The sequence below is a fragment of the Heliconius melpomene genome, chromosome 11 (genome assembly GCF_056956725.1).
Source record: "Heliconius melpomene rosina isolate 202511_hmr_F chromosome 11, ASM5695672v1, whole genome shotgun sequence".
NCBI classification, from domain to species: Eukaryota; Metazoa; Arthropoda; class Insecta; order Lepidoptera; family Nymphalidae; genus Heliconius; species Heliconius melpomene.
Genome location: NC_140399.1, coordinates 2519073 through 2532247, shown reverse-complemented (window position 1 = coordinate 2532247; position 13175 = coordinate 2519073). Strand labels below are relative to the sequence as shown.

Here is a 13175-nt window from a genome sequence, read left to right as displayed (position 1 = left end):
AGTGGTCGTACAAATATAATAAATAAAAAATCTGTAATATAATAAAATGCTTAAGTATTCTAAAATTACAATTTCTTTGGAATGTAAAGTATTTTTGGTATAATTTTTAACATTAATCTACAGGTGGACGAACTTTACTAGCAAAACTTCCCATTATATTTCCGGGTGGGAAGTAATTTGCTACAACGTAAATCTGGCCTTCTTTTGTTCTAGCAATACCTACACCAAGATCTTTACTATCCTCCCAAACTACTTGAGAGAAATGTCCTGAACCTAAGTTTTCCGGTTCCCTGCCGAAGGAATGATTATTAATTTCACTGTACCATTTATCCACAGGGTCTCTTCCAGATAACGTGAAACTAGGATCGGAAGACCAAGCATAGAATATGTTTTCTCCATATTCATTCTGATCTCTGTGTTCAACAATACCTTTTTTGGCAATAGCCTTAGCCCACTCTTCTGCGTATTTACACATTTTCTTATTAAGCTCAAGTGGTGGTACTCTGTGCTTACTTCGATATTCATTATGAGCGTCTAAAAATTCTTCTTCAAATTTTTCATTAGACACAGATACACTTCTGAATTTTGTGACTAATTCAGATGCAAGTTCTCCTAAATTTTTACTATTTCGTGAATTGGGGGATGGGGGTGACAAAATACCATTCTTGGAAAAAGAAAACGAGGATAATGAACTCCTAGATTCTCTGCCTGAATTTGAGTTTACGGAGTTCCGAAACTGATTTGCCCCTGGAGGAGGGACATTTTTTACAAATTGTCCAGTAAAGTTACCTGGTGGATAATAATTGGCTACTACATACAATTTTCCTGATTCACTCTTAGCTTTTCCAATTCCAAGCTCTCTTGTACCTTTCCAAATAATTTGTGTAAAATGACCACATGTTAAAATATCCGGTTCTTTACCAAAATGGAAGTCGTTAATTTCATTATACCATCTGTCGATACAATCTTTTGCTCTTATTTTAACATTAGGATCAGGAGACCAGCCACTATATATGCTTTCTCCATATGTTTGGTTCATACTGTATGACATCGAATCTTTTTTTGCTAGTTCCTCCGCCCATTGTTGACTGATCTTACATATATCTTTGTTTAAAACTAATGGTTCAACTCCATGTTCTCTTCTGTATTCGTTGTGTACTTCTAATGCTTCGTTCTCGAAGTTCTTGGACTTAGATCGAAAAAGCTTACTCTGAAAAGAAGAAAAAAAATTATATATAATTTTGTAGAATAAATCGTCGAAATCGAATTAATATGAGGTGTTGTTATCAGATAATAATTAGATATGTTCTAATTTTTATTGCTTACATCCTGAAGTCATAGTTTCATAGAATACCTATCTATGATTCATTTTTTTATAAAATACGTATTAGTTGTGGAATGTTCTGATAATTGGATTCTAATGATTATAATATAATAGTAAAATAGAGAAATCTTTTAACTAGATATAAGTATATTTATTCTTTCATCGAGTTCAAATAAACTCTCCATATATGAATTTGATGCAAAAATGTTGTATTCATTATTACGAAAATTTCTAAAGGAAGATTGTATTTGGCACAATTATGGTTTACATTAATTAATTAAACAAAGACACTTCCACTCCCTACTTTACTTGTCTTAATGGGGACAGAGTGTGTAAAAACTAGGTTCACAGGTTCTCTCTGCCTACCACGGTATGTGCGGGATAGAACGTGAAGCTGAAGAAATAAAAATACTAGCGTGTATATATACTACCATATTGTTAAGAAATATTATAAGTTAAACTTCTGTATTAAATGATTTTAGTGACGGGTTTCGTACGCGTCAATTCTCTAGTCCACTAAATACTTAAATCATTAAAAAGAAATTGTTTAGTTAATTGACGTATTAAATAATAACCTACTTTCGAGGCCCGCAGCCGATAACAAGTGTGATATACATTTTGTAATGTCTATGTGATGTTACGAAATTTCAACAAAAATATGTATCCTTTTTTATATTTGCCTTATCTTTAAAATATTTTCTTTTGTTTTTAGAAAGTCTAAAGATGGCAATGAGTTGGGAGCAAAGAGAAGTAGGAAGTGTTTTTTTTTCATAAAAAAAAAAACTCTTTATGTGAACAAAGCGAAAAAGTAAAAACTAAAAAATAATTTTAATTATAAGAAATGTTTTTTGTTTTCTATTTTATTTTTTAAAATAGACTAACGAAAACTTTATTATTAGTTTCACCTTTTGCAAAGTTTTCATATCGAGTTTCTATTTTAATAAATTTTCACACTACATGAAAGAAAAAGAGAGAACCTAGTGCTACGACATTCCGATTCCCTTGTCCTTTTAAAATTCTTATCGTATAAATAGTTTCTCCGAAGAGGGGTCGAACCTATAACAATCGCGTTAAATTTCAAGCCCAACCCTATCATTTCGCAGCATTTCCTTTTAATGATGACGACCTATTTTTTTCTGTCTTTCAATGCAGCTATCCCATAATATTTTAGTATACCTAATATTCTTCACACATATTAGATACATTCAATTAATGAAGATCAGAGTAAACACATGTCTGTGAAATATTTATATTTATATAATAAGCAACAATTTCCTCGAGCACTTTCGGAAAGTGAACACTTATTTCTTCTACAACCATTTGTCCGCCCAAAGTGGGTAAACAAAACATGCCACCATTTTCTTCCTACGCATATAAAGAGCATTATACATATGTCATCTAAGCCTAAATAATATATTATAGATAGATTTCATAAGACCAACTTCACGCTGTATCCCGTGCACCGCAGGATAGGCAGAGGGAACCTAGTGTTAAAACACTTCTTTACCCATTTTCCATTGAAATCAGGCATTGTGTATTACCAGAGTATAGAAAGTTTAAATTTATGGAAATCCTAGAAACCACATGTACAATTTAGGTAAATAGCAACTTGTAGTAAGAAGTAATTTATTTTTTAAATATTAGAAATCAGTTTCATTTTCGTAATTCATTTCTATTTTTTTTTTCATATGAAGTAACGATAGCTATATAGATATTAAAACTGTTATAATAAATGAAGGTCCTTCTCACAAAGTTAATCTTTGCTACAAATGTATAAATATATATATTTTTTTTATTAAAACTACTATTCGAAGTTGTTATCATTTTATTTTTAATTTGATTAAAATATTAATGAGATCAGTGATGGCGCAGCGGCACAATCGTAAAACTGTAAATATTATTATTATTACTGGGTTATTGGTTCGATTTCCACTCGAGAAAATGCAATATTTTAATTTCTTCGCTCTGATGTCGAGGCAAAACGCGGCGTTGAGCTTCGCAACTCAACACGCAGTACCACCAGAATTCGGCGGAAAGTGATTAACCAAGCCTCCCCTGCCTATCCTGCTATATGCGGGATAAAAAAGGACAAACGTATAATGTAAAAGACACTTTACAACGTGGCTAAAAGCGCTGCTTACACAAACTGTAACACACCTACTTATATTTGCGACAAACTATCGACATTTCTATTTAACTAGCAAATATATTTTGGGGACGAGACCCTCGGTTAATTGACAAATGTTTGCTAATGTAAATGTTATATTGGGGTAAGGAATATTATGCTTAATTTTTTATTCACGCATTACTTTCACGCTTTATCCCGCATGTAGCAAAGATAACCTAATGTTAAGATATCGTTCTTCTGTTTTGGAAACGGGACCCACGATTAATTGTAAGCTTAAATTTATAAAAAAAAATATGATTCACGCTTTACTTTCACGCTTTATCCCGCAAGTGGCAAAGAGAATCTAATGTACCTAATGTATCTAATGTGAATCTAAATTCGTCTTAAGTCTAGTCGAACGCTTAAGAATAAACTAAAAAGGCGTTGAATTCCGCCAATCAACACATAATATTTCGAAGTTTTGGTAGTTTTTGGGGGAAAGAGTGTCTTGAAAGACAGAGAGACAAGAGTGAGACACTAGGTTCCCTCTGCATAATCCCACTGTATACAGAATACAGTGAAAAAAAAAATCCATCTAGTACATTCGAGTACGATGTATGTAATTCTCGCTAGTTCCCAGCAATATTAATTAAAGATCACGCGGAACGTACTATTGTGCTAATCTACGCTATCTAGGAACCGCTGTGGCCGCCTTTGTTAATAACCGGCGCGGCCATTATTCTAATTTTATCCAATTATATGTATGTAGGTATGTTTTTAATTATTTTTTTAGGCAAAGGGAACTTAGTGTTAAAATTCTTAACGTATTATGGTTGAGCAGCGGATTTCAACCTCGCGCATTGTACCAGAATGAAGAAATGAAGATATTAAAAACATTAATTAGCCGGGAGCCTAGGGATTGGAGTGTTTTAACTCTAGATACAATACAACAATAAAAACAATACAACGTGAAGTTAGAAAAAAAAACAAAATTGAACGAAATGTTCCTAAAATATTTTTAATTTTTGGTTGTATTGTTAATGAGTAAAATGTAACAAACAAACAAACCTACTTTTGCTTTTACAATAGCTATTTTGTTAATATATCAATATGATACTTCTAAAGCTAATTATTTACAAAAAAAGAGATACAAGACTGCTTCAGCCAAAATTCGAGGAAGCCGCTGTAGCGTGAAAAGATTTTTTAGCTCAAGTTTATCTTTTTTCTTTATTTAAGTAACATCTGGTGCAAATATTGTATGAAAGACAGACTTTTGTTTCAATGATGTTAAATTTTATGTATAAACAAATTGTTTGCCGACATAGGTATAGCAGGGAAGCAGAGGGAACTTGATATACGACAGACAAGACAATCTGTTCTCCACTTTCCGTTCAATTTTTAAGATATGGCGTGTTGGGTGATGGAACTCACTGTTGTAGAAAAGTGAGGGGCGGAGTATCTTAGCATTAGAATCCCTCTGGCTATCCTGTTAATTCAGGATATACCGTAAAGCTAAAAAAATATTTTTTCTTTAATTTTCATTATGCTATAGAGAATATTCAGTTGTTTTATTTAAGTAATCTCTACAAACGAGTATAATAAATATATATTAATATTTTCATGCAAAAATAATATAATTTAAATTTTATTTTATACATTGCTTCTCAAAGTAAGATACGAATTCACAATTATCTTGTACAGTTAGATATATTTCAACTCAGCCGTTACGGTTCCATTCGCAGAAATATGTAGATAAGACAGAGACCAATAAATTAAAGAAAAAAAACAGCTTCACGCTATATCCCGCACACAACAGGATAAGTGGAGGTAGGCTAGTGTTAAAACACTGTGTTCCCCATTTGACACCGAATCCTGGGAACATTACGAGTTGAATGGCGAAACTCAACCACGCAGTTTCCCTCGACACCAGAGCGATGAAATAAAAATATTAAATTAAATATTTCATTTCCTCCAGTGGTAATCGAACCCACAACCAGTACGGTTAAAAAAAAATATAAAAAAAATGTATTTACCATCTCGATATATTCGTTCTTTTATCTCCCACTCAGTGTGATCCTGCCAATTTGACTGTCCTACTTAAACCGTCCATCCTTTCTGAATGCGAATGCTATTATGAAATTTAGTGTTATCACAATATATTTGTTTCACTCACATCACGTATTAGAGAAAGAGAAACAATACACGATAAAACGTCTCTATATACAGCCCTATCAGCGATTAAAGTACAATGTGTAAAATTTTTATCAAATTTGATTTTTTATCGTCATTTCTTAGGATTTTAAGTTAAAATTCACTAAAAAAAAAACGTGTTGATAGTTAAAAATTTGACAGACAACTGAGGTACACAGACAAGTGAATGACAAATGAACAATAGTGGGATTGTTGATGAGAATTAGAGGTTTTTTTTTAAATTATACCTACATCGAAACAAAGAGGTAGGCAAAATGCGAAAGTCACGGAAATTGATACGGCACGTAGTACGCGCGGTGATTTTGATTAAGTATTGGCGGGTAAAATTGGCGAGTTTTTATTAATATTTTTGTCGCGTTTTTATAGGTACAGTATATTTGACGTGTGTGTTGGAAATGATAAAAGATTGTGACGAAAAATTGTGACGAATGTATAATTTACTAAAATAATATTGTTAGTGTATTTATTATTAATGTCGTCAGAATATAAAATTAAAAATTAAATCAGCTTCACGCTGAATGCCGCACACAGCATGGTAGGCAGAGGGAATCGAGTGTTAATACACTCTCTCTGTTCCGCATTTTTCGCCAGATTGTGCAGGCATTGAGTCTTTAGTGGCAGAATCCATGCCGTGGATTCAGTGGAATTCCGTGGTGGGTGGAAGCATGCGATCGTAAAAGCGACAGATTTTGGGTTCAATCCTACTCGAGGAAAGGAAATATTTAACATTTTAATTCATTTGCTCTGGTTACAAAGGAAAGTGCGGCGTTAAGTTCCGCCTCTCAACAGACATTGCCTCCGGAGTTCGGCGGAAACTGAGGCGAAACCAAGTCGTAGGTATATATAAAAACTAGTTCAAAATATGTATGAATACAAAAGGAGACATTAAATAACGTTATTCTCACAAGTCTCTCCAAAAAGATTAAAGAGAAATTAAGTGATTTAACACTAAGCCCATCTATATTATAAAATGGCAGAACATGACATTAGTAAGAACAAACTGTTGGAACACAAATTCGTTTATGTCATTTAGTGAGTAATACTCACAGCTACGATAAATTCTTATCGCAAGTCGATAAGTGAATTAGATATGGTTAATCATAAGGTTTCAGCTGAAATTAGTGTACTATTTAAATTACTATGAAGGTTTTTGTGGCATGGCGTCGAAAAGGACAAAGCACGGCGTTAAGTTTCATCGCTCAGCTTGTAATTAAAGCAGGCAAGAGAGGAGAAGAACATTTCTTGGCACTATGATGATGTCTTCTTATCGTGCTTTGCAGGAAGGAATTAGCGTGATGTTACTGTTTTCTATAATATTCTTTATGTTTCGGTTTGGATTTCGGTTAGTTCCGTCCAAAAATCGTAGTTTCCGCCATAGTTTTGGTTTTCCCGAAAAAATATTCGACGATGTATTTGACTGAAAGAAGTGTTCGACCGTGACGAAGCAAAGTATTTGACAGGCGTCACTCGGTATAAAATAACGTTACAATTATATTGATAGAACAAACTAGAACTAGTTACAAACAGATTTTGCAACTTAGAATTTACTTTTATGCAGTTTTAGTTGTAAGGACATTTTTTTTACTGTGATTGTTAGTAGGTAATATTTTTCTCACACATAAATATTTGTATGTGGAGTTTATCGTAACAAACATATGTAGTTCTTTTTTTTTTTTAAATATATATTATATACAAATTTTACAACGCTGTACTGTACCTATGTGATAAACTGAACCAATAAATAAATAAATAGATTAATTCTTTAAATTATGCTTAGGTAGAAAAATGTGTTGAAAAATGTTGTGAGAATTTCAAACGATTATGGTTAAGAAATATCTCACTAAAGTTACTTAAGTTTATTAGATGAATAAAAAGCAAACAATAAAACATATAAATAAATTATATAAATAATTGTGTAATTGATATAAGTGATTCTAAGTATGACTAAATTATTTTAAACATATGAATACAATTAATTGACAAAGCGTTCTGGTTAGACATAAGTTGAAGATAAGATTAAATTATCTTCAATAATATATTTAATTGAAGTACCAGGTAACTGTAGAAAAATATTTATATGTCTAAAACAATAATATCTAAATGCAACAAAAACATATTTTCATACTGTATCTATAGCAGTGTAGATATAGGGAACCTCAGAAAAAATCGGGAGATATAACGTGTTCATTCGTGGAACTCAACGCCTTGCTTTGGTTCGTTACTAGAGCGAGGAAATGAAAATATTAAATATTTCACTCATCCAAGTGGACTTGGATGGACGCCCCTTGGGCCAAGACGGCCTTGAAAAATAATATAAAACGGACAGAATGTTTAAGATACTCTGTTCCTATAAAATACTTCCTTTCCCCGTTTTCCGCCGAAATTTGGGGACATTGCGTGTTGAGTGCCGGTATTCAACGCCGCGCTTTTTCTAGACCAAGGAATTAAAAATATTAAATATTACATTTCCTCGAATGGGAATCGCACCCACAACCTGTTGCCGTTAGAGTTGCCCCCTGGTGCCACTGTGCCACGAGTGGCCTCAACGCCTCATACTATATTATTTTGCGTATTTCACTTAAAAGCGCAAAATACTTTAAGATAAACAAATAGTACAGACTAACGCACTCATAGATTATAATCAAAATAAAGATAAGTTACACTTGTTTTACATACATAAATATAAGTACTTACAACTCTATGGCAACCGGGAATTAAACAAGGGGTCCTCATGATGTAATCCCCCAATCCACGGAGTAGTTTTCTTCCCAAAAACTTCACTTCATACTTCACTTTAATAAAAATACATTTTCAATGTAATATTCGTTGTAGGCGACATTTTAATCGGAGATAAGTGACGTTGTACTGGGTATTGGCTTAAGTTGTAAGCGGAAGCGATTTCATTTTTCAGTTTCTTACTGCGTTATAACATATTCTGATTGTATTAGAATATTTAATATTAGCATATGCCATTTATTTTATTTTTTATATTTTAGCTATATGAGTTGGAAGAAGTTCAGTTATTAAATACTTTAGGCCTGGAAAACTTTCTATGTAAATAGTGAAACATTCGAAAGCTTAGTGAAAGACAAAGCTCACTCTTACAATTGTTAAAAGTATGTATCATATGATTAAAAAATGTTATAAAGTTTTATATATCACAACATTTTTTTTTTCAAGGTGTATCCCCCTGCTACATAGCAGGGTAGACAGAGGGAACCTAGTTAGCTAGCTTGCCGTATTTCACCAAATTCTGGAGCCATTGCGTATTGGATGGTGGCATATACAACTTATTTTTTTTAATATGTGGTATAGGCCATGTACGCTGTAATGTCAAACTTGAAAGATTGTGAAGATTTTTAGCTTTACGCTATATTCCGTACATAGCAGAATAGGCAGAGGAAATCTGGAAAAAGATCCAAGTGTTCCGATTAGGACACTTATTTTTTCCAATCATATAGTATCATTGATCCAAATTAGGTAACTTCATGTAAATTAACTTATTTTATTACTTCTATTAGAAAAAAAAAAACACCAACAGCTTTTGCTTTACACCATAATATTATCATCGTCAATATTTGTTTTAAAGATAAGTAAAAGAATTTATAAGTAACAAATCCCCTTCTAAGGTCTACGTTGGTGAAATATATAGAATTGAAAGTTTCTTTCCGTAAATAAAATTCTTTGTTTTCTTGATATTCCATATAAAATTCATCTCCTCCTGAGGATCGCACCTAAAACCAGTCGTATTTACCTGCACTACGACTAGCCTGAAAATAAAAAATATGTAATTATTTATTTCATATTTAATTTCTTGCTTAAATCCCAATCCTACAGAAATGTTGAGATTAAAAGTAACTTGTATTTTGTTCAACAATCTCTTCTCATCTAAGAGTGAAGGTCCCATGAAAACCAATTCAGATGTTCCGGAGATTAGCCTGGACAAATATAAATGACATAAATTTTAAAAAACAGTTTTAATTTTATTATTGTGTAATAACGATATACACTTGAAAAAACATACTTTTGAAATCACAGACAGTTAATTATATGTGTAGATGTTTCTATTTCACATACATTCAAATTACACGTTCTATTGAAATTCTTCCAAAAACGCACTTCCACATCGAAATGTTTTTTTTAATTGTTATAATTTTTGCTCGCTCTAGCTCGTATCTAGTATGTTTTTTGTCTGGAAAAGGACAAGGCAAATTATGGGGAAAATGGGGAAAGGAATGTCTTAACATTAAACTACCTCTATCTACCACGCTAAAAGAGGGATAATGCGTGAAATTATACATTATAATAAATAAACATTTAACAGCTGATAATATTATTCAATTTCAATTCGGTAAGTATTATAAAAGACAAAACAAAAGCAATCGTATTTAAACTGACCTGGTTCCGTAAATCACCTGCGTAGCGTGACGGAACAACGTTATTGTCCTGATTGGACGTGTGAGGCTCTTTGCATCGGCCCGACGTGTTTATACGATGATAGCGGAGAATGGAATTAAAAATGGTTTTTATATAGTGTTGAAATATTCCGCTATGCAGCTATTCGAGTAGGAAAACAGAGAAATATTATGTCTTAGAAATGTTAATATCCAGACGTTGCGTACCGATTAGAAGCGAAAGCCGTTCCTAATATGTGTTTTGTTTCACGTTGTTTTGACGGTTGCGGGTTCAAATACAATTCGAAAACAAGAATTATGTATATAATGGTTAAGGAGGAATCTTACCACTAGTTTATATTATTCTTTACGGGTAACTGCAAAAAATATATCTTTACTTGTGTTCAAGACCAAATACTAGTTCTTAAAATAATAGTTTTCTTTTCTTAATTTAAATAATTAACTTTATTATACATTATAATTAACAAATTTTAAGTAGCAACATTTTATTGTAAGTTGTTAATAATCTGTCACTATTGACGTTTATGTTTGTGATTCTCTTGTGAATCTGTTATTAAATGGCTGCGAAGCCTTTGATCACCATTGCGAGTGAATTTATTTTTCCATCCTTCTGAATCCTATTTATCCATGGTCCTTCGAGCCGGATGTTGAGGACACCGTCTGGGATTAACGAAAATCAATTAAATCAAAGGATTTCAAAAATTTAAGGAAATATTTGTCAACGTGTGCAGAGGTTATGAAAGCACACGAGATATCATATCACGATTTGAGGTATTCATGATTCAAATCGATCGGGATGTTGAGAACACTATCTGAAATAGAAGAAATAAGGAAAATCTATTAAATTGAAGGATTTCAAGAATATTTAAGGAAATATTTGTCAACGTGTGCAGAGGTCAAGTAAGGTCACGGGGAATCATATCACGATTTGAAGAAGTATTCTTTAGATATTTATTATTAAGTGTTTCTCTTAATACAACCCATCACTCGCAAGGTATTTAATTAAATTTAATGCTGTATCAGGTTAGTAAAATTAAATAGTTAATTTTACACGTGTCATAAACACGAATTTGTTCATGTAACTAGGTAATTGGTGAAGTTTAGTCATTTTTGAGTAAGATTTGAGAAATATATTATAAATACTGTAATTTTTATAAATTTAATATACTCAAATCTATTAATATTCACTCAAGTAAGACATTAATTTATTAATACAGTTTACTGGTCACATTAGTTCATTGAACTTTCATTCTTTGGTTTAACAGCATTCATTAACAAACATTGTTACTTTTAATTGAATTAACAAAGTCAGATCATTAAAATACTAGTCAAAAGTTTATAATTTGTACTTACATGTTTTACTGTGTCCTTTTTCTATTTGATCAGGTAGGAATTGTATTAATTTAAGGTTATACTGTAAACAATTCCAGGTGATAACACTTATCTCCCATAATGCCTGAAGAAAAGGAATTCATTAAGAGACGCGGAAGCTATAAGGGTCGACTGACACTGTTCGTCAGTTATATCAATTCTTTGGATCCTGCTTCATTGACGGCTTCCGATATTAGTGAGTTACAATTAAGACTAGGTAAGATCGAAACTGTTTATAATCAGTTTGATGAGGTTCAAACAAATTTAGAATGTTTAGATGTGCTAGATATACAATTACAAGAACGCATGTCATTTGAATCTCAGTATTTCACCTGCGTTGTTAAAGCACAACAATTAATAGAAAGGTTTCAACGAGATGATGATAGGTATAAATTAATCAACGAAGTGTCTCATATAAATAATCATAAGTTGGTCAAGTTACCTACTATTCAATTGCCAAAATTTAGTGGTTCTTATAGCAATTGGCTCGAGTTTCGAGATACATTTACCAGTCTCATTCATTTAAATAGCGAAATTGATGATATAAACAAGTTTCATTACTTGCGTGCTTCGTTAGAAGGGACTGCTGCAGTTGTCATCCAGTCAATTGAATTTTCAGCGAAGAATTACATCACTGCATGGACTCTTTTATGTGAGCGGTTTGATAATAAGCGATTATTAGTTCAGCACCACATCTCAGCTTTATTTCATATTGAGGTAATAAATAAACAGTCCTCCTTTATTTTTAAAAGTGTAATTGATCAGATAAATAAAAATATTCGTGCGTTAAGCTCCCTTGGGGAGCCCACGGAACACTGGGATACACTGTTGATTTATATTATTACTCAAAAATTAGATGCGAAAGCATTCCGTGACTGGGAGGAGTTCAAAGGTCGCTTAGATAAGGATCAACCAATTAAATTAGAATCACTTCTTGAATTCATTCGTAATCGCGCTGACTTATTAGAGACACTGGAATCCCACCATATTAAATCGTCAGTTAATAATAATAATAATAACAACAGTAACTTATTGAAACCTTCAAGGTATAAAGCTATGATTTCATACCACAAGGGTGAGACTATACCTTCTCCATCTTCTTTATCTTCTCCATCTAAAACACTGTGCCCTAAGTGTAACGGTGAACATAACTTGTCTAATTGTTCTGAGTTTCTTTCATTGAGCATTGACGCGAAATTACAAATTTTATCTACTTTTAAAATATGTTATAATTGTTTTCAAAAAGGACATTATGCCAATCAATGTAAAAAGTCAGGGTGTAAATTCTGTAAACGTAAACACCACACTCTTGTTCATTTGTCTGGTTATAAAACAAAACAGAAAGGTAACCGACAGGTTAGCGTCAATGGCGCACGCACATCTAACGAACCTTCTAGGTCAGGCTCCGAAAACGGTATTGTTTTATCAACGAGCGTTACGTCACCGCTCCCGTGCGCTCAGCATGAAGTACTGCTGTCTACTGCACTTATTAAAATATGTGATAAGAATGATCGTGAAATTATTGCTCGCGTTATTCTCGACAGTGGTAGCACTTCATGTATTATGACGGAACGTTTATATAGTAAGTTGAATACACATATAACTGAAATTGATAAATCCTTAATGGGCGTTAACAGCGTACTGTCACAGCTAAATAAAATGTGTACAGTTTCAATAAAATCATTGAATAATAAATATACTACAAGCTTGCAATGTTTTATTTTACCATCTATTACAAGTAACGTGC

General features: G+C 32.5%; 1 protein-coding gene across 1 annotated transcript; it reads right to left on the bottom strand.

Moving 5' to 3' along the window:
* Window positions 1–37: 37 nt before the first annotated feature.
* LOC146534313 (uncharacterized) lies at window positions 38–5687 on the bottom strand. The gene is made up of 2 exons (XM_085192753.1): window positions 5465–5687; window positions 38–1210 (listed from the first exon to the last, which is right to left on the bottom strand). Exons 1-2 carry the CDS (start codon window positions 5465–5467, stop codon window positions 113–115), a joined length of 1101 nt encoding a protein of 366 aa, XP_085048879.1. The 5' UTR covers window positions 5468–5687; the 3' UTR covers window positions 38–112.
* Window positions 5688–13175: the final 7488 nt, after the last annotated feature.